Source organism: Natator depressus, chromosome 6, assembly GCF_965152275.1.
Source record: "Natator depressus isolate rNatDep1 chromosome 6, rNatDep2.hap1, whole genome shotgun sequence".
In the NCBI taxonomy this organism is placed as follows: Eukaryota; Metazoa; Chordata; order Testudines; family Cheloniidae; genus Natator; species Natator depressus.
In genome coordinates, this window is record NC_134239.1 from 26,545,886 (window position 1) to 26,568,392 (window position 22,507).

Here is a 22,507-nt window from a genome sequence, read left to right on the forward strand (position 1 = left end):
TTGTACAATCTGTTTTCTCTTTGATGTTCTTTCTCTTTGTATCATGTGGTTTCTATTCTTTCCCTATTTTGGTTCCTCCTCTCTGTCCTTTTCAGCCTTACCAACCGACGTAGATATTGTGCCACCTGTAAAACTAATGAGTAGAAAAGGAAGACATTGATTACATTCCCTTCTCTTCCATCAGTCTGGTCCTGAAGCTAAAGATTATTGTGAGTGTCTATGTTAATCAGTAAAGAGGATTCCTGCTCAGACTCTCTGCACATGAGTCAATTTCATTCTGAATGCTTTGATTCCATCCTCTTTTGGTGTCACACTGCATCTAGATTGTCCTTACGGCTCATTATGATTTGCTTAGGGAAAATAGAAACTTGGATTTACTGTTTGAAGTGCAGCACAACTGAGAGGTAACTCTGTGAAGATGGAAGTTTGTAGGGGGGGAGTCCATGTTTGTCTCTAATTTCCATATCAGGTGTGCTCTGTTTTCAATTAGAAAAATATTGTTTATTTCTGCCAGCCATGCAAACACAACCACAGGTCTGAGAGTCAACCTGGATTCTTTCCTTCTCCCATATCATCAGCCCCAATAAAGGTTCTGTAGCTCAAATTCTACCCTCAGACATACTTGGGTAATTCTGTTTTTTTTTTCATATTCTGTTTCCAGTGACACCTCTGCAACATCCATTGCCTTCTGAGGGTTTGCACAGGTGCAACTGATTACAAAATTGTTTACCAAATTCCAGACAATGCACAAAAAGGATTAGAACCCAGCTCACTCTCTCCTAGCTGTGTATGGGTCTGAAGCACTAATGGGAGTAAAAGAAAGTAGTCAACTTGCATTAGACACTAAGATAACCAGATATTACTCTGTATACACAGACAAAAGGTCTTTTGCATGAGACGGTACCACTTTTACACAATCACTTCTCAGAATAGAATTGCTCTTAAATGTTTTTCTCTCTCATCCAGAAATCTGGATGTTAATAGGTTCTTGAGTCAGAGAGGATTGTATTTTTGGGGCGAGGAAAGTAATATCTTGTTATCCAGAGCAGGCTGACATTTTTCATACAAAATGATTTTCTTCAATCAATGGATTTTTTTTTTTCAAAAACGCCAAAGCTTTTTGTGAAACTTTATTTTTTCAAAATTTTCCTTTTCCTGGTGACTTATTTTTACCAAAAACATTATAAAAATAGCTACTGAAAATTTTAATTTACCAAAGCACTGTATGTCAGTAAAATGACAAATTTCAATCACCATTTTTATAAGTATTTCAACAAATTTGACTTTAAAATCTCATGAATTTAAAAAAAAAAGATTCATTTCAAGCTCTCATATTCATAGCTAATAATAAAACTGTTATGAACACTGAGAGCCTTGGATGAAAAGTGCTGTTAAAAATAATCCATTTTGGGGTAGGTGTGTCAGCTTGTAGTAGGACTACACTTCCCAAGATGCACTACTGACAGCTTCTCCTGTGAGCTGCCCCAGCTTAGCTGAAGCACTGTTCTCCAGGGACTGACTGCCAGTATTGAGTGAGAAGAGGATAACATGGGACAGAGACACTGGGTCAGGACCACCAAATGCCAGCTGATAGTGACCAGCCTCTTTGTCATGGTAACAACCAGAAGTGGAAACCTGGGATAAGTAAACTGACCACCTTAAAATTCTTTCTTAAAAAGGAACTGTAAAAGTTGTTTCTCTCATTTCAGTTTTAGGACAAAGAAAGTGTAGGGTGAAAGAAGCAAACTGTATGAATTACTGCATCCTGAACTGTTATCGCTACTCCCCAGCATTGCCTTCTGTCACTGATAAGCTTTTGGTTTCTCAAGTGTCACTGTAATGCAACTCTTTCACAATTCTGAGCTAGCCTTTAAGTAAGAAATTTGTTGCTGCCATCAGACATGGTAGTTTTAAGATGAGGACCGGGATATCTTCTCATGCTTCTCTTTTAAAAAAAAAATTTTATTGCACTTGGATGAACAATTTCTTGAAGTGCGTGTGGTTTTAAATGTGTTGGATAAGCTAGAGCATCTTTGTAGTCTGACAGAAGCCTGTCTGCTGGTACAGATATTGGATGGAATGTAACTTTTGGAATCTTCTGACTGTACTACAAACTCTGTAGTTCTGGTTGAGTGGCTGTGGAGAAGCAAATGTGAGGCAATTTGGTGAACTCTTCCAAGGAGTTCTGGGAAAACTGCACTACAATTTGCTCCCCTTGAAAAAAAAGAGAGAGAGAGGAAAACAAGTGACTATTTAAGTGAATATAGCTCTATAGTTGGTTAAAAAGACTGGAGGGGGGGAAACTTGGGGAAAATTTCATTGAAAAAAATGTAAATTCAAAACTTAGTTGACTAGCTCTAATTGCAGTACACTGTTCTCCCTTTAGAGAAGGGCTGCCATTGTGCTTATGAAGTATACGACTTATTCAAGGTAGAATTGCACTCAAACCTGTTGAAGGGGGAGGTGCTTAGCTCAAGTTTAGTTTATTTGTATCATTTACATATGGATACAGACAATAACATGCATCAGTAGTGAGGCCGTGAGGATTTGTTTAGATTGGTATTTCTGCTGGAAATCTGAGCTGAATGAAGCTGGACCAAACCTTTTACGGTGTATGTATAAGTGTTTTAAGTTCCATGGTATTGAAATTGGGCGAAACTGCTACTGTATATGTGGCACTCCCTCATGGCACCAGAGCTGTGAGGCACCTCACTGCTACCTGCCCTTAGTGTGAATCAGTCTGTTCCTGACGTAGCTCAGCTCCCTGAAATCACCAGCTTCTATCAACCCAAGCACTGCCTTGCAGGCCTTGCTGTCTCTGTGCAGGTTAGTAATAAGTACACTTCAACCCCTGAGTCCTTGGAGTACTCCCGCAGCGTCCAGCCCTTAACTAATGAACACTCACAGAAATACCAGGTTTGCTAGCCAAGGGGACAGTGTGCACACTAGCTTGTTCGATTCAGCCGAGGATCAACTCTTCTGTAACATCACAGCACTGAGATAGATTTCTAGTGAAAATAGTCATGAGTTTATTATCAAAGATTAAGATTTAAAAGATAACGAGTAAGGGTAATAATGGAAACAGAAATGGTTACATATTAAACAAAAAGTGTAACACACTTCTTAGAGTCTAAACTTAACAGACTAAACCCTTGTCTAAAGTAGTTTATCTCACCTAAAGAAATCTCCTAGCATCTCCAAGCAATGTGGCTGGGATCTCTCTTTCATGAATGCAAAGTGTACTGCCTTTTGCCTTCTGCTTATAGTCCCCCAAAATCCATTGTTTCCTCCCCAGAGTCAGGATGACCCTCTGTGGTTCAGTTTAGTTTCTGGTGTCTTTTTGCAGTGTTTTAGTACCATGTTGGTCCCAGGATATTAGACAAGGTGGTCTCTTATGGAACCAGCTACTGTTGTTTGTGTCTCCAAAACCTGTTTATCAGCTCTACCTTGGACATAGATTTTAAAACATATTTTCAGTATTTATACACCACTCTTTATCATCTCTACATACATCTCACAACAATTGAGGATCAGTATGACATAAGCTTTTATTAGAGACCTTGCATGATATTCTTTATGGATAAATACTAGAAAGCGGTGTGCTAAGTGTAATGAGTGTGTCAGGACTGCTAAGTTGTTGTTATAGAACAGTGAACCCTTTACCAGTTGGCATTGAGGGGTTCTTAGGCTCACAGTATATTTAATCTACCAAACTATACTTCTTAGGAAAAATCTGTTGGTCATCATCTGAAAAGGTAATAAGGTTACACTTAGAAGAATAGTTAAGTGCAATGTTTAACACATACATGGTTACTTCTGATTCTCCACTATAGAGTTTGAATTTCCAGGATGTCCTTTTATGAGTGGAGAATTCTTCTCCTTGTGAATTTGGAAAATATTGCAGATTCTAAAGGTTTTGTATGCATGTAATGCAGTTGTTGATGCCTCCCTAAACAAAGTTCATTGAACCTGGAGAGGAGGCATTCTGAGGGAAGCCTGAATCTAGAGGACCCCACCTCAGGAGATCAGGATGAACTCATGTCTTGCCTCTTTCAGATTTGCTACACTAGGGTTTTGTTTTATTTTAAATTTCCCCACGGTTGATATGCCTATTTCAACTCTACTCTTGGTAGCAATGGTGGGAGTACTAGCATAACTCAGACAGCCACCCAGGGCCGGCCCACAACATTTTGGCACCTAAGGCGGGGAGCTCAAATGATGCCCCCATGCCCCCTGGCTTGGGCCAAAACTTTGAAAGGTCTCAATTCTGCCTTCTTCCTGCAGAGAAAAATACATAGATGCTTTGAATTACATTAAAAAATTCAGCAGCCTCACTAGAAGCTGATGCTCCATCACTGACCTGACCACCAAGTTCAATGAATGAGAACTGCATGGGACAAAAAAGCTTGAGGGTTTAACTCTCGGATCCGTGTCTGCACTCCTCCATTGTTTCCTCTTATGTTGGCACCATTATTGTAGCCCTGACCTCTCGTGTCAGCTATCGCAATTCCTGTATCTTCCAGCTTTTTAAGAAGCACATTTGTCATACCAGCTCCTGTAGTATCATCAATGTAAATAAATTCTAGAAAATGCTCTCTGACAGTCACCATTGCAGGGACATTTTCACTAGGTTCTGTCATTGTTACAAAATGCACCATTAAAGTCATTTGTTCAGTATGGCTGATGTCAGGTGTGCAGTCCAGAATAACAGAGTAATATCTTGCTGACTTCAGACCTGCCACAATCTTCTGTTTGACTTTTGTTGCCAGTAACTGTATGATCTCATATTGAATGGTTTTTCCAAAGTAGTGGTGTGTGTACATTTCTTGGGTGGTGACTCTTCTTAGTTGCTCCTGGAGTACAGCATCAAACTCAGCCATCAGCTCCACAATTTTAAGTAAGTTTCCATTGTCTGGCACATACAGCTGACCTGAAGTGCCACGCAGTGCTAGGTTTTGAGTAGCAACCATTCTCACAATGGCAATGAGCCTTTTCAGAACATTTTGCCAGTAAAGAGACTCTGCTACAATCTTCTCTTGATGCTGATCATCTATGGTGGCCTTTAACCTTAATCTCATCTCAAGCTCTTTCCACCTATGGAATGCTCTCTGGTGATTTGCTGCCTTCTCATGGCATGCCAGATTTCTAGCCAGATTTTTCCAGTCCTTTGTTCCTGTAGAACCCAATGTGGCTGGAACATTAGACTGGAAGAGTTTGCAACAAAAACAGTATGCAGCATTCTGGGTTTTTGAGTACATAAGCCATGGCCTCTCCACTTTGTCACCATTGGGGATTTCACACCAGTAATGTGTTGGATGGAAACTTCTATTTTCATTGTCTCTGGGGAACATGAAGTTTTTCACTTGCTGTAGCCCATGCAGTACAAGGAAGTCCCTCAGGCTACTACTCAAGTGGGTCCACAGTCCTGGATCATCTAGACTTAAGGAACTAAACTCAGCAGCAGCTGTTTCTTGTGCCTCCACCACACTCTTCTTTGATCTACACTTTTCTTCAGGAATGTGCATGGTTACGTCCATTTGAGATGGAGATATGGATGCTGCAGTAGCTGCCAGGTCACCTGCACTCTGAGTAACTGGAAGATCAGGCATCTCCTCACCACTCACATCCTCACTGGGGCCGGAAGGCTCACCGTGGACATTTGTGTCTATGTATCTCAGGAGAGCTCCTTCCAGCTTAGATAGAAAAGCTTCATTTGCTTTCTTTCTTTTTCTGAATGTTGCCCCAGAGGGGCGTTTTCTTCTTTCACTCATGACTGCTGTTCTGTGCCAGCTATAGTGGCTCTCAACACTCAGTTGAAGGGGACAAATAAGCAGGCTGGAAGCAGGGCCTAACTGGCTCCTATTACTTCAGCTGACTGCCTGTTCTCCTCAAGTGGATTCAGGGAAGCAGCAGGAAACAGGAAACTCCCTGAGAAGCTGGTGTTAATCAGTCCAGGATCCTGGGGGTGCCAGAGAGGTACATAAGAGGCTCTTCCTCTTCTCTCTCCCTGCAGCTCCTGCTGCTTTCTGTTATTCCCTCTCACCTTTTCTCCTGCCTGCCTGTTATGTCTCTTGTGCCCTCCTTCCTCCAGCACAGCACTCCACCATCTCTGTGCATCTAGAGCAGAGAGAATACATATGCACCAGCAGCAGACACCATTTTCTACACTATGGGTCCGAGTGGTGGCCCCCCCCGAACCTTCCCCCTGTAGTCTGGCACCTGAGGCAGCCGTCTCAGTTCGCCTCATGGTAAGGCCAGCCCTGTAGCCACCATCTAACAGGCTCTGAGCAGGTTAGACAACACAGTGGTTAAAACGTTGGTGGTCACTCAGTGTGTCATCTACAGTAGCACTATCATTGATGGAGCTGAAATGATAGCAACACTGGGAAATTTTAGAGGAAAAAGGCTAGTGCAGACAAAGCCTTAAAGCACAGTGCAAGACTCATCTATTTACACTGCCTTTTCCTTAGCAGAGATGACAATACACCTAAGCTACCCTCCACTCCGCAGAAAACACTACAAATTGTTCAAGAGCTGGAGCAGAGAACGCAATCTGACCCAGGACCATTCTTGAAGTTAATAACAACCCTCTCATGCACACACGTCAAAATTTGCACCAATTCCTGTAGTATTTAGATATCAATGTAAATACATTGAAAGGGATGTCTGTGAAAATATGATTCCTCTGGTTTTTCCCAATGATTACAATTTCCTCTGGTAGCAGAGTCCAAGGGATTGAGTGAGTGGTTTTATATGCAGTAATTATACAGCATTGTCCAAAGAGTTTATTAATCTGCCCAGGGGTTCCCTTCACATGTGACTTTTAGGTATATACTGTAAACTAACTCTCTCAGGGAACAGGTTGTTTTCCTTCGAGCATGGATTGAAGTATCTGAGTGTACCTGATAGCATTTCATAAGTTCTGCAGTAGTTTTTTGTGAATCCTGCACTTGCTACTTTCCTTCCTCAGTAAAATCTCTGTTTTTCAGCTGCTGGGGCTGGCAGTCACCATACTGACCATTATCACCCGCTATGGGGCTCACTTCAGTGTAATCAGTGGGGTCTCCTCTGAGGCTAACCCCTATAGAATCTTCCACAACGTTGGTAAGTGCCGCATTTTTTAGTCCAACTGAGATGTCCTGTGAGGGCCAGCATCTTTGGAGCTATGTAAAGTTAGGATGCAGTGAAAGGAAATTCAGAGACTTCACATGAAGTGGGATCCCAATTAGGTGTGTAGTGTGGCCACTACAGAGGCAAGGTACCTCTTTTCTGTATGAGAAACTCTTGCTTGGCCTTTTGGTGGGGGAACACTGTTCATTGTGCCTCAGCACTGCTGAGTCCACTGTTGTCCCCCATGCTTCACCTATTACAGACAAAGCAGGGAGGGTTATAAATATTCTATAAGTAGGCCCAAAGGTATGGGAGGAGCTTAAGAAGAGCTCACAGTGGAAGTGAGAGGCTGGATAGGACCACAGAAAGGAGCACATTATAAGACACAAGCCATGGGGCCCTTTAAAAGTGTGGACATTTATATTAGTGTGGGATAGAAGGGGGACATGGGTGAACAGAAAGTAAGACGTGAGCTCTGGGTTGAAGAGCTTTCAGCATCAGTGCGGCTCCTGAACTCTCCCATTGGGTGTCAGCTAGACTCTGCTCTGGCCAGGAAGTAGGAGGCGACTGTTGCACAAGATTAGCAATGCGTAAGCTCCTGATAGTGGGTACTGGAACACATGCTCCTGTTCAGCACTCTGTGATTCAGTAGGATCTTTATCTGAGCACAGAGATAATTGTAAAGGGGACTTGTGATCTTCTGGCAAAAATAACAAAGTGGCCTGACATGTTTCCAGGGCACATGGTTCTGCTGGAACTGTGGGAGCAAAGGGCGGGGACAACGGCACCGTGCAAAGGTTTATAAACTTGGTGTGGTGGGGCAAGTTAGTCATATAAAGATGAACACTGGATAAGTTGAAAGTCTCTTGCATTCTCCTGCAACCCAATCCCTTTGTATCTTGTCCATTTTTAGACCCTGATCTAGCAATGCACTTAAGCATCTGCTTAGCTTCACATACAAAAATAGTCACATTGAAGTCAATGGAACGACTCGTGCATAAAATTAAGCATATAGGCAAGAGTTTGTGGGAGCAGGGCCTTAGATTGTAAGGTCTTTGGGGCAGAGACTACCCCTTATTTTGTGTCTGTACTGTACCCTGCAGAGCAAGGGTCTTTCATGATCTATATTACAGCCACATCCAATATGAGCATGCAGACTCCTTTATACTGCAGTAGTTTAACTCCGATTATTCTTCTCTGCACACACAGGACTTATCGATACGAACACTTAGTTCATGGCAAACTGGGGTATAAATCTACTCCATACTAATCTGCTGCGCACTAAGTGTCCGTGTGGACCCTGTTGCTGTGCACTAAAAATTTCCTAGTGCACTATGATCTATCCCATTTCAAAGTGGCGTAGATCAAAGCTTTTAAGTGCACAGCATAAGAATGGCCATATTGAGTCAGAACACAGATCCATCTAGCCCAGTATCCTGTCTTCTGACAGTGGCCAATGCCAGGCTAGTGCTGGGTAGATTTACACCCCAGATTGCCACAAACTAAGTGTTCATACAGACAAGCCCAGAGAGAGGGCATTTTTCTGTTTTTTCTTGTCATTTTAGTATTAGAAACTTTTAATAAAAAGATTAACTCAATTTACCAAGATTACTTCCATTACCCAAGATGGTCAGGGATGCAACCCGATGCTCTGGGTGTCCCTAGCCTCTGACTTCCAGAAGCTGGGAGTGGACAACAGGGGATGGATCACTCAGTTGCCTGTTCTGTTCATTCCCTCTGTAACCCTTCTGCCCGTCAGAGTTGGCAGCAACAGGGCCGGGTTCAATATCTAGGGGATTCATTCCAATAACACAATGCAAACCGGCTCGAGCCCCCACCCAGTGACCTGGGACAAATACATACCACCCCCGCTGGGCGCCTCCAAGAGGCAATACTTCCCCTCTCACAAGCACATAGTCTGAGTGTAGCAAAAGCCTTTTAATAACAGAGAGAAACAATGTGGCATTATGTTGGGGAAACACCACCAACAGGATTCGTAACACAACCTGTGAGCAAAACCCCACCCCAAGCAAATTGGGGTATGCTCTTTCCCTTTGGTTCTGAGTCCAGCAACCCCAAATCACCCAAAGTCCCAAAAGTCCAATGACCCAAAAGTCTCTTTCCCTGGTCAGGGCAGCCCCAGAGTTCGAAAGTTTATCTGCAGAGCTTTACCTCCCAACCTGGGTGGAGATGCGGGAGGAGGGGAAGAGAGGTAAGGGGCACCTTACGTGATCTGAAGCTGACCACCCCACAGCTCCATAGGCCTTCGCTCTGCTCCGCCAGCCGTCCCATGAACTGCTTCGCTCGGCTCCGCTCAGCTCCGCTGCCCACAAGCAGCTCCCACCGTCCCACAAACTGCTCCACCAGCCGGTCCACGAACTGCTCTGCTCCACGTCCCACAAACAGCTCCCGCCATCCCACAAACTGCTCCACCAGCCGGTCCACGAACTGGTCCGCTCCACGTCCCACAAGCAGCTCCCGCCGTCCCACGAACTGCTCCACCAGCCTGTCCACAAGGCACTCCAGCCGTCCCGCAAACTGCTCCACAATATATCTTCAGGCTTCCCCACTACTTAACACAACGCTCAGTGGTTTCAGCTCTTAGTCAGTTCAGCTCTTTGGTGAATCCAGTTTGTAGTAGGGGAGCCTCAGTGCTGGTGCACCATTAGCCCAAAGTGAGCTCAGCAGCCTGTAACTAGACTCCTAATGGAATCAAAATTAGCTCTGATATTCCACAGTGGAGAGAGGAGGAAGTGCAATTAGCATGTAAGGCCCTCACCCAGGGGCCCATGCCACCAAGCATTAATACTTGTCCCCAGCCTCTCTCAATTCACAGAGTTTTGGAACCCATGACCCTTGCTACTTAGTTGATGGTGAATCCCTCCATCATAACAAAAGGCCAAGTACAGTTACAAGCACAATTCCCATAATCAGGGTAATAGCAAGTTATTCTTCCTGCCCCAATAACAGAGACACTGGGGATCCCACAGCAGCCAAAATGACCATTTGGGCAGCTATGGCCTCATTCTAGGCGGGGTGGGTGTGCCTATGCAAATGAGATCGGTCCCTGAAGTTCTTTTCCACAACTTGCCACACCTCACCACCAGATGTCAGGGTGGAGCTCATCCTGACACTGCTTACACCTCTGAAGCACCTGGGATTGGCCACTGCTGGAAGACAGGATACTGGACTAGATGGACCATTGGTCTGACCCAGTATGGCCGTTCTTGTGTACACCCTTTAACAGAGTCCTTTCTTTTCAGGTTCAGCAGAGTAGAATGTCTTCAGTTTCTATATCTTAATTTTGTGTCAGGACAGAGATTTATGTCACCCTCCTTAAGATTTCAGCAGATTTGGGCAGGATGGGGAAGGTTATTGTGCTTTTGCTGTGAGAGGGGACTGGCACTACCTGCCAAGATTTTTAGCTCTGTGGTGTTCTCAGACTTCCCAACCTCATAACTTGAGGAGCAAAAATTCAGAAGTTCCTCATGAAAGGCAAGCTCTTCTGAGAGCTTTAGTTTATAAAGCTTGCTTGTCAAAGGGAGCCCAACCCTGCTTAAGGTGAAAGAAAGGCAGCTAGGGCTTCATGTCTTGCTAAAACTCCGATGTGTGTCTTTCCTCCAGCATTCTACAGTGGGATATGTCTGACCATGATTCTGGTCCTTGCAGCCCTGCTGAGTACTGTTGCCACAGTGAGAGAATCGGTGTGCCTCATGGCAATGGTAAGTGTTTGGTTAGACGGGCATGGGTGGGCAGGGAACAGCGTTTCCAAATTCAGTGATAACACCAAGATGTGGAGATACAGGGAAGAGCCTTTGTCTGGATCCAGCTTGCTCCCCACACTTGGTTTATCGACTGTTAAATGTGGTGTTTGTAGAGTTGCCTTAGTTGTTTTGCTTTGTGCCCCAGAACACATGGGGGAGAAGACAGCCAACACTGAATGCACATCATGCCACAGTGGGGTAGAGGTTGCCTGCTGCTTTTCAAGGCATGGCTGTGCCTAACCTCTCAAAGTGACTCCAGGTGATGATTTATCTATATGTGCCCTGATTTTTCGAAGTGCTATGTATATATGCCTCTGATTGGGGTCAAGGGGAGATGCTTATCTGTCAAGATGATGCTAGTTATTGTTGGTTTGCTTTTGTAATGCCAACATTCTTCTTTGTGGTGTTCTTAATGACGCATTTCTTTGTTTTTTTCTGATATTTGGGTCAGATTTTGAAATCCCGTGTTCTGCCCCACGATAGCAATCTTAACTCCAATTTAATAAAGTGTTTTGTAAATGTATATATTCACAATGATTGTGAGCTGAGAACATTTGGTGGCACCAGCTCAGTTTTGACTGCGTTACCAATTTTGGCATGCTGTCGAGGCTAGCTTTCTACCTAGCTCATACTTTTAAGGAAAACTAATTGGAGTTCATCAGCTGGTATATGCATGAAATGGATATTTTCTCCTCAAAATGTGTCAACTACATAGCCATATCGTTTGGGGCATTCCTGCTGACCTCCTCGAGTAAAACAACCCCCATCAGGCGACACATTTGAACCATCTGTTTTGCTTCGTTTGGGATTCCCAGTGCATCCACTGTCTGCCTTTCATCTTTCAGGCATTAAGCTCTTCAAGGCATTCATCTTGTGTCTTGTAAAGCACCAAGCATATTAACAAATAACACTTCTGCACAAGGAGAAGGGAGGGAAACGAGAAGGCAGCTTTTGCCCTGGTGATGGAGGCTGTGTGCGTTTCAGCAGCAGATTCTTAGACCCTCCCTTGTTGTTTGTTTTAAGCCTCACGCATGGAGTTGCCTTGGCATCAGACAGTCCTGCAGTGCTGGAGGCGAGAGCGGGGTGTGTGCATCTAGGACAGGGAAGAGGAAAGCAATGGAGTAAGTGCCTCGTAGAGTACAGGGACAGGGGGATGTGCTTTTTCTCCTGTTGTAGTACAGTAATATAGTCGGTGAACTCAAGGGAAGCCTGAATGTGAACTGCAAAGGCTGGGAGTCACCAGTAAATTGGAGTAATCGTGTGTGTGTGTGCGTGTGTGGAGTAATCGCGTGCGTGCGCGCGCGTGTGTGTCTGTCTGCTGCTATAAGCCCTGCAGTGTGGGTGGAGTCCTTTGCACTACCCGTTCTCTCCTTGGAAGACAGAACAGCCCAGGGTCAGGGTGCCGCTTTTTACCTAGATCCACTGTGAGTGTGTCTGGAGTGGGGGGGGGGGGGGAAGAGGTAAGGTCTAAGCTTCTTGTTGACCCAAACAAGAAACTAGAAATGCGTCTTCTAAGGAAGAAAAACTCCGGCAGTCCTACAGGTTTCCTTTGAACTGAACAAACTGTGTACTGGTTTCAGAGTAATCCTCTCTTCCCTGCTGCACCACTAGAGGGTGTCAAGTTCTCAAAATAAGAGAGAAGCTGCCTGCAATCTTGTTATGAGCTGCAGTGTTTTCATACACATTCTCACCACCATTTTGTCTGTCTTTCTCTCTAGTTGTCCCCCATAGTTCTAGCAGGAAGAACATTATCAGACAGGTCAGGTCAGATTGTTCTGCCATCCTTCTCGCCAGCCTTTTACGCAGCTACCGCTCTGCAAACCAGTTTACTGCTGTTCATTCTGTGGTGAACTTAAACTTGTCCTGTGTTTTAATTGTCAAAGTCTGAGTCCAGAGCCAGCTGCACTGGCCAGCATGTCTGCTGACTGACAGAAGGGAGGGGGATGTCATGTTCAATCAACTTCTTCAGATTTCATACATTAGATACGTTATTTGTTATTTTTATTATGTTAGTACCAAAGGATCTCGGACGAGGATTAGGACCCTAATGTACAATCTAATAACACAGTCTCTGCCCCAGAAAGCACACAATCTTGGATTTAGACAGTAAGCAGAAACTACTGGAAGCAAGCACAGGAGGGACGACGAGGGAACAGTAGAGACAGGTATGAGTGCATGGATTAGAAATCACAATAGTTTTTGTAGACACAGAGGGTTACCAGCCTAGCCAATGCCAAACTCTCAGTGATGATCTCTGAGTCCTGCTAAATCTGCAGGAGCTTGGGAGCTCATTACTAGCAGCTAAGCCTTGAGGTCCTCTCGCTGAAGAAAACCTCTATGATAGTAGCTAGTAGAAGAGTTTTCAGAAAAAGGTGCAAGAAATCCCCTAATAGTCAACCGTGGAATTATCTGTCCAAAGGGGAAATTCCTTGCTAATCCCCATAAATTAGTAGCTAGCTAACACCCACCAGGGTTTGTGTCCCTTATACATTTTTATTCCATATGTATAATGTAGCAGGGGATGTTGTTGTTATTCGTATAAATGTCCTATCCTGGTTTGAATGTTGCTCAACTGTTGGCCTTTATATCTTGTGACAGTGAGTCCCACAGGTTAATTCTGTGTGTGTGTGTGTGTGTGTGTGTGTGTGTTTGGTTTTTTGTTTATCCATGCAAGTGCTTTTCGGTAACTAATCCTCACAATACCTCTACTGATCCCAAATTTACCAGTAGGCAATTAAAGCAAATAGATTAAATGATTTACTTGTATCAGTAGAGGAGTTGTAAGGACTGGGATTAGAACTCAGGAGACTCCGGCTCCCAGACATGGTCTCAGAGCGCTGCAGCATGCTCCTGTGTTACAGTGTGTTTCACAGAAAGTCTAAAGTCCCTTTTCTGTAGCTTTTTTGTTGATGTACTGGACTTTTCTTTTTCATTAATTATTGATGTAAAGAGGTCTCTGTATAAAATGGATCTTGTTAAGAGTATTTCATTATGTAATCAAACAGATAGAGGAGGAAGCTATAGTATTGGTGTTCTTATATCTGTGAAAGGCAAAGAAAAGGAACAGGGACTGCTCTACACATGCCCATTGTAGATGAACTGCTTTGATAGAATACTAACATGTGGTCCATTGGTTAGCATGCTGGACTGAGAGCCAAGAGACCAGAGTTCTGTTCCTGTCGCTGATACTGTGTGACCCATGAGCAGGTCACTTTACCTCCCTTTGCTTCAATTTCCCCTCCTATGCTTTGGCTGTCATTTCTATTTAGATTGTAAACCCTGTACAGAATGGGCTGTCTGTTAGCATGTGTGGGTACAGTGCTTAGCATGATGTGGGGCCCCAGTCTTGGTTGGGGGGCCTCTCGGGGTATGTCTACACTGTCATAAAACACCTGCGGCTGACCTGTGTCAGCTGACTCAGGCTCGCAGGGGGTGGGCTTTGGGGCTACAAAACTGCAGGGTAGATGTTTGGGCCCTGAGAGGCAGGAGGGTTCCAGACAGAGCCTGGACTCCAGCTCTAGCCTGAATGTCTACACTGTAGTTTTATAGCCCCCCAGCCAACATGGGCCAGTTGCAGGTGTTTTACTGCAGTGTAGACACACCCTGGGCTGTGGTGTAATACAAGTAATGATACAGGGCTTGCAGTAGTGTGGCTTACCTTGGTTTGAAACCAGGGTAAGTCACATTGAAGGGAAGCCGCATTTTATACTAGTGCAGCACATCTACAAAAGGGGTTTCTCTGTTGTATTTACATTACAAATATCCACAGTGTAGACAGGCCCTAGGTAAGATACCCACTGACATTTACAAATAGCGTGAATGAATCCTACAGCACAGGGTGGTGGTCAGATCTTCAACTAGGAGCTGCGTATGTAATTAGGTTAATATCCAGAGGCTGCTGTGATACCAGGGAACTGGAAATGGTGGTCTGAGGTACTGCACTAGTGTCCAAAAGTCTTCTTTGATTGAGCGGCCTGTGAGAGTTTTATGGTCTGTCTCATCAACTGTGAGGGATAAGAACTGATACAGTATCCTTGGCAAAGCTTGAGTCGTTGCTTTCCAATGGCATACTGCAGATCAGTGAATCTAAATGTCCTGTCATTCTGGTAGCGTCCGAAGCCATGTCAGAATTGAAATGAAGGAGGAAAGGAAATAGCAGTCTCTCTAAAAGGGCTAGTATAAAGTAAAAATCTCCGACTCTAGCAGTTCGAGATACTGGGTATTGAAGTTTTGTCAGAAGTGCAGAGGAAGGGAGAGAAAAATAAAGAAAGTAATATGGCAATCAGAACGGTGCATCTTAAAAATCCAATAACTGAACGTTCTAGGGCTGGAAATACTGCTAGACCAGAACAGAATGTTTTCAGGACCAGTAAACTGTATTCCAAAGACTGGTTCCAGCCCAGTGATCAAGAAGAAAAATCCTCAGTCCCTGTCTGATCCAGCTCAGCCTTTCGGTGTAGTTCAGAGTGACGTACCACTCTGGTAGGCATTTAGCATAAGCTGTTTGCTTTACTGCTCCCAGATGTGTAATTGTAGGCAAGTGTGTTAGGGATTCATAACAGTACAGCAGTGCACTTAGATGCCTTGCTTTAGCAGTCATCTGCTTCCTAGGCTGAGCCTGTACTTACATCAATTATGCACCAGTCAGCAATACGAAATCAGTCTACCTGGGCTGATTTAAAGCTGCACAGCCTCCCGAAGAAACTGACACAGGTAGAGCCAGCACTACACAGAATTCTTGCTGCATTCAGTCAGAGAGCACTACGTTGATTTCTCATGCAGACAGAGCTCATCAGCTTCTTAGGAGATATGGAGAAAGAGAAAAACAGAATACTGCTTCCTGTCAGTGGAAGAATGGGGGAGTAATTTTTTTCTTTTGCACAGATTAAACAAGTGATGAAATAAAAGTCCAGTTAATGTAACTGTACCGTAAATATATTGACTGTGGTCAAGGAGTGTTCAACCACAGCGCAGGAGGAAGAGTGCAAGGATAGTTTGAAGCCAGCCTACCCACTCCCCTGATCCTGGGCCACTGTGTTGGGCCCGGTCACCTGGCATAAGAGCAGCCTTCACGTCTAACTTACTATAGCTTCCAGTATCCCCAGGGGGCTGTTACAGCTCTTGGGGATTGCTAGGGCATGGGGCAGCCCCTCTTCTGGCTACGGGAGTGGGTTGTAGGAAGTTGAACGCAGTCTCTGCCACCAGAGGATTCTCCTTAATCCAGAGTGACCATCCTGAGGCTAGTTCTGCCAGTTCTGGTGGTGTTTTGCGTTAGCTGAGTGGTGCAAAGCAGCCCCACCACAACTGAGGATAGGGCCACTAATTGTATGCAGCATAAAATCTGAGTTTGACTGCACTGAATGAGAAGGGAAGGTGAAGTCCAGCAAGCTTTTTATTTGAAGGGTGAACGTGAGAAAGGTAGATAAAAAGATAGGCCACTCAGGGGACTGGAAAACATTTCTATGGATTCTGCCAAGTCTACAGAAGACAAATTGTTCCTTGCAGCAAGAATGAAAACAAGGTAATTCATAAAGGAGTAACTAATTATTAGCTCAGTGACAGCATTTGATGGGGCTGAATGTGCTACATCTCATACAAGAAAATGTACTGCATCATCTTGCAACAAGCTCATAGCAGTCGTCTTAGATTCTGGGGGGGTGTGAAGAAGAGGCAACCTTGGCTGTTTGTATTTAAATACAGCTACTTGTTTTTAAGAATACCTTCTAATACAATTATAAACCCTCAAACCCTCTGGCTAGGAAATAAACAAGCAGCCTGTAATTCATTTATGAGTACTTCTAGGAGTCATGTAATTATATATCATAGCCTGGATGGAGGGAGATCTCCCAACAGGGTACAAATTTCAGTACTGGCAACAAATTACATAAAATAAAGACTGGTAGAGCAGACATGGTGGGAGATGTGGAAAAGGAACTACAAACTACAAAATAATCTGATACATTTGAGAGATTTTTATGAGTAGTATAATAGTTTGGGGGGAAAGCAGAAACTGATTTTGTGCCACATTTTGAAATTATTTCCATTTGGCAGCATTGAAAATGTACCAATTTTGGCAGGGGTGGGGAGGTTATGAATTTTTTTCAGTATCTTTATTGAAATTTTTCATGAAACCTTTTTCATAATCTTTTTTTTTTTTCATTTTCTGAAAACCATATTTTCATATTGGTACTGAGTAAAAATTTGAGTTAAAATACCTTGGAAAATGTCATCCAAAACAGGAAAAGCTGATAATCTTTCACGAAAAGTGTTGGTGGGTTGTTTAAAAAAAAAAAAAAGCGTCCTTTTTTCATTGTGGAAAAAAATGTGGAAAATGTGACCAGCTCTAGTGAGTAGTAATCGGAACAGGTCTTGGAACAGCCTGTCAATCTCTCCTCTAGATTTCATTCCTGACTTCGGTTCTCTTATGCTTTCAAGGGTTAAAATTTCACCACTGTACAGTCGGTTTGTTGCTATGATCCAGTTGTGGGGAGTTGTGGAGAATTGTCCCTTCAGAAAGGAGAGCATAGAGGGGCAGTGTTGTCTTTGGCTCTGTCTCAGAGCCATGACATCACTCCTCCGGGGCTCTACCCAGATATTCTGCACACTGTTGCAGTTCCTTGCAGGCGCTGTCAACAGATAGTTCAGTCACTGCTGTGATTCCCAGCTTTGATTCCACTAGCAAAGGGACACGCGTGGGTCACCCTCCCAGCGCAGGTTCTCTTGGCTCCTCTGTTAAAGCCTACAAAGAAATCAAGAACTAGTGGTGGCTAGTCCATAGGGAAGTTTAACTGCTATAGCTGAGCCTCCTTCTCCAAGCTATCACATTGTATAGCTTTTTGTATTGACACATGACAGCATTTCTGTCTACTTGCCTTATAGTTTTAGGCTTTGAAAGTCTGGTGTGTTATAATATTTCAGCGGCTTATTGGACACTGTGTGACCTCACAATCCATGGTGTCAGATAGTTGCCCTGGAGAGCCTGAAATATTGTCAGTAATACTGTGCATTTTTGACCTATTCTCATAGACTCATAAACTCTAAGGTCAGAAGGGATCATCATGGATCATCTCTAGTCTGACCTCTTGCACATCGCAGGCCACAGAATCCACAGGCCACGCCCCCCATTCTAGTAATAGACCCATAACTCTGGCTGAGTTACTGACATCCTCAAATCATGTTTTAAAGCAGGGGTGAGCAAACTACGGCCCGGGGGTCACATCCAGCCCTCCAGATGTTTAATTTGACCCTCGAGCTCCTGCTGGGGAGCGGGGTCCAGGGCTTGCCCTGCTCTGGCGCTCCAGCCAGGGAGCAGGGTCAGGGGCTTGTTCCACTCTGTGCAGCTCCCCGAAGCAGCAGCATGTCCCCACTGTGGCTCCTATGCATAGGGGCAGCCAGGGGGCTCTGCATGCTGCCCCCGTCCCAAGCACTGCCCCCCCCAGCTCCCATTGGCCAGGAACTGCAGCCAGTGGGAGCTGCAGGGGAGGTGCCTGCAGATGGGGCAGCGTGGAGAGCCGCCTGGCTGTGCCTCTGCAGAGGAGCCGGAGAAGGGACATGCCGCTGCTTCTGGGAGCTGCTTGAGGTAAGCACTGCCCAGAGCCTGCACCCCTGACACCCTTCTATGCCCCAGCCCCCTGCCCCAGCCCTGATCCCCTTCCCGCCTTCTGAACCCCTTGGTCTCAGCCCACAGTATCCTCCCACACTCTGAACTCCTCATTTCTGGCCCCACCCCAGAGCCCTCACCCCCAGCTAGAGCCCTCACCCCCTCCTGCACTTCAGCCCCCAATTTTGTGAGCATTCATGGCCCGCCATACAATTTCCATACCCAGATGTGGCCCTCAGGCCAGCAAGTTTGTCCACCCCTGATTTAAAGTCTTCAAGTTACAGAGAATCTGCCATCTCTAGGCCAGAAGGAGAAATGCAAGCGATTTGTGCAATATCCACTGTCCAGACTGACTCTAACTTGATCAAAGTGAAACATATAGATTGCATTTGTCCTATATCAAATTCTTTCAAAGTCCACTCCCTTCATCATCTTCTGCCATATTCATCCAGGTCAGTAGAGCACTGGATTGGTTTACAGAGGTGCATAGTCCTACCTGAACAAAGGTGTGTACCTGATTCTTGGAAGCCTTATTAATAACAAAATCAAGCCTCATCTGGCCAGTTCAAAGTGTGCTTGTTCCCTGAAAACTGACCATAAAACAGTGCATGAGTGATTCTGGCACTTTTGGGGGGAGCTGAAGCAGCATTCCAGTACCTTGGATAACTGTAAAGTAAACCAATGATTATTCATGCTAAAAATATTGGAATTTTCCTAAAAGCCACTTTCGGGTACTGTTATAACGTATTCTTCTTGAAATCATGAGTTCTGGCTCTTCTTTTTTAGTGCTTGAGCCCTGCTGCCAAAACTGCATTGAGGGTCGTTGTAGTCAACTGACTAGCTATTGCTAATGCACTGCATGGCTGAGGTTTAGAAAGGCTGGGTATCTTTCCCCCCCTCCTCCCCCATGATTATCGTTTAATTCCTTAAAAACAAATGATGGCCCAGATTATCTGCTGTACTGAATTTTCGCTCCGTGCAGAAGAGGGGAGGAAGCCACAATGGAACTAGTTATGGAAGGCTGTTCTTTCTACTAGCAGCTGGTAAGGGTCCCCAACGATGCTCTGGCCACAGCCTTCCCTGCTCACAGTGTGGTGACTGGCATAGGAACAGTTACGCCAGCTCTGTACATACTGAGGGCTCCCCTACAGTCAAAGGGAATCTGTTGTGTTGTGATCGGATTCCATCCCTGCACCACAAAGCTAATGGAGTAAGCCAGAGAATCCAGCCTGATGTCTCTGAACTTGAACAGGCAGAGAAGAGTTGCAAGTCAGGAAACATAATCCCGTGAAAAACATTCCTGGGGTTATAACTGTCAAGCTGTCCTGCAGTAATTCAAAAGCATGAGTGCCAACCTCAGGGCAGACTCTTACAAACCAGGACACAAACCCCAAATTTGATTGTAAGTTCTATACTTCGATTTCACCAACCAGTGATCATGTGTAAACTCCTGAGGTGCTGTAACAGCCTAAACATGACACAGACCGTTCCCTACAGTACTCTTAAGTGTCTTCACAAAAAGAAAAGGAGGACTTGTGGCACCTTCGAGACTAACCAATTTATTTGAGCATAAGCTTTCGTGAGCTACAGCTGAATCAGATGAAGTGAGCTGTAGCTCACAAAAGCTTATGCTCAAATAAATTGGTTAGTCTCGAAGGTGCCACAAGTCCTCCTTTTCTTTTTGCGAATACAGACTAACACGGCTGCTACTCTGAAACCTGTCATTATGCAAGGCACTGCATTTAGCCGTATGGCGTGGATTTTTTAAGATGTATCCGATGAAGTGAGCTGTAGCTCACGAAAGCTTATGCTCAAATAAATTGGTTCGTCTCTAAGGTACCACAAGTCCTCCTTTTCTTTTTGCGAATACAGACTAACACGGCTGCTACTCTGAAACCTGTGAACTGTCTTGTCACTCAGGTAAGAAGCTTATATTTGTGATAGATGGTCACTTACACCAAGTATCACAGCAATAGTCAGGTTACTCCCAAACCCAAATGACCAGCCACTTACCCCAAGTCAATTGCACTTTAGATCTCACACCAGAGACAATGCTTGTAGCCAATCCTGTAATAAACTATCTAAAGATTTACTATATAGGAAAAGGAAATGAGAGTTATATACAGTGTTAAAGCAGGTAAACATACACACACACAAATGAGTTCCAATCTTAAATTTCAAAAAGAATAGAAGCGTCTATGAAAACCAAGCTCTATATCAGGGGTCAGCAACCTATGGCACGTGGCCAAAGGCGGCACTCGAGATGATTTTGAGTGGCACTCACACTGCCTGGGTCCCGGCCACCGGTCCCAGGGGCTCTGCTCCCGGCCTGGGGTCCTACTGCTGGCCCCCTGGCACCCGGGGTCCCGTCCACCGGCCCCCACTCAGCCCGCCTCCAGTCCCAGGTCCCAGCCACTGGTCCCGGGCACTCCACTGCTGGCCCCAGGTCCTGGTCACCAGCCCAGGACTTTGCAGCTGCCCCCAGCTATGGCCCACTGCCCCAGCCTGGGGCAGTGAGGGGTGCAGACAGGGGCAAGAAGGGGCGCAGCTCAGCACCCCCACCTTAAAAATTGTTGCAGTGCCACTGTACTGGGATATTTTTAAGTCCTGATTTGCTGCTTCCATCACTATCACGTCACGTGGAACAGCCCATTGCGTTTGATGTTGTGCGTGCCGTTTGTCGCGATTTTTTTCTCACTGTAAGTTGAGGGGTACATTTGACAAAATGTCAGCTCCTAAGAAAGCAAAGTTAGATGTCCGTTCATTTCACGTCACAGCAACATTTGGTGGCTAGGTTGTGGGCAAGGGTTTGGTGCGCTTTGTAAACTGTTTTGATGCAATCAATGCCTTTTTGTCAGAAAAAGGACAAAACTACCCCGAACTGGATGATGACAAATGGCTGTGTAAGCTCATCTTTCTAACTGACATCACCGCTCACCTAAACGAACTCAACCTCCGTCTCCAGGGTTCAGGGCAAATGGTTCTGGATCTTTATGAAACCTGGAAGGCATTTGTTGTAAAACCAGCAGTTTTTTCTCGGGATATTCGAACTTTGACTTTCTGCTACTTCCAACACATAAAAGAGCTATTGACATGTTGCACTGTCAGTGTCGATGAGATTGGAATGTATATGCAAGAACTGGAATCAGAATTTTTTGACAGATTTCAAGATTTCCAGTGATTTGGTCCAATGCTTTCTTTTCTAATTAAACCTGAAAAGTTCAACGAAAGCCACTTGGATTTGTCTGTATTTGAGTGGAAGGGTGTTGAAGATTTTGAAATGTAGCTCATTCAGTTAAAAAGGTCAGAATTGTGGGCATCAAAGTTTGGAGATCTGCAGACTGCTCTTAAAGTTACTGAGAGAGATCATGGGGCCTCTATTCTGACCTGCTGGATGTCCCTGCCAGTGAAATTTAACTATTCGAAGAAAATTGTATTTGCAATGCTTTCAGCATTTGGATCCACATACCTGTGTGAACAGGTATTTTCACACATGAAATCTGTCCTGTGTCCCTCGTGGAACCGATTAACAACTGATCACTCAGAAGCCTGTGTGCAACTTAAAGTATCCAAATACGTGCCAGACATTGAAAAACTCAGCAAGGAAAAGCAAGGGCAAGGATCACACTAAACTGATAAGAACTGCATTTGAATTTCCTTTTAAATGAAACTTCTGAAACATTTTAAAAACCTTATTTACTTTACATACAACAATAGTTTAGCTCTATATTATAGACTTATAGAGAGAGACCTTCTAAAAACGTTAAAATGTATTACTGGCTCGCAAAACCTTAGATTAGAGTGAATAAATGAAGACTTGGCACACCACTTCTGAAAGGTTGCCGACCCCTACTCTATATAGTCCTTTAGGACTAACCGAGGTTTTGCTTCTACCTAGTAATCCTTGCGCCCCCCCGCTGCCCTGAGTCCGGGCAGCATAAAGATACAGGCCTCATCTACATTAGGAAATTAGGTCAGCATAACTGTCACTCTAACTGTGTCGCTCAGGGATGGATTTTTCATACCCTTAACA

General features: G+C 44.6%; 1 protein-coding gene across 3 annotated transcripts in view; it reads left to right on the forward strand.

Moving 5' to 3' along the window:
- Window positions 1-1,507: 1,507 nt before the first annotated feature.
- The window catches only part of TSPAN32 (tetraspanin 32), a 76,691-nt gene continuing 55,691 nt past the window's right edge, over window positions 1,508-22,507 (forward strand). The window contains exons 1-4 of one of the 3 annotated variants that reach the window (XM_074954854.1): window positions 1,508-1,614; window positions 6,990-7,104; window positions 10,735-10,832; window positions 20,347-20,394. In XM_074954854.1, the coding sequence (XP_074810955.1) occupies window positions 1,549-1,614; window positions 6,990-7,104; window positions 10,735-10,832; window positions 20,347-20,394 (327 nt within the window). In that variant the 5' untranslated portion in view covers window positions 1,508-1,548. The remainder of the gene's footprint in view (window positions 1,615-6,989; window positions 7,105-10,734; window positions 10,833-20,346; window positions 20,395-22,507) is intronic. The other 2 variants (XM_074954852.1, XM_074954853.1) reach the window with 2 other exon arrangements.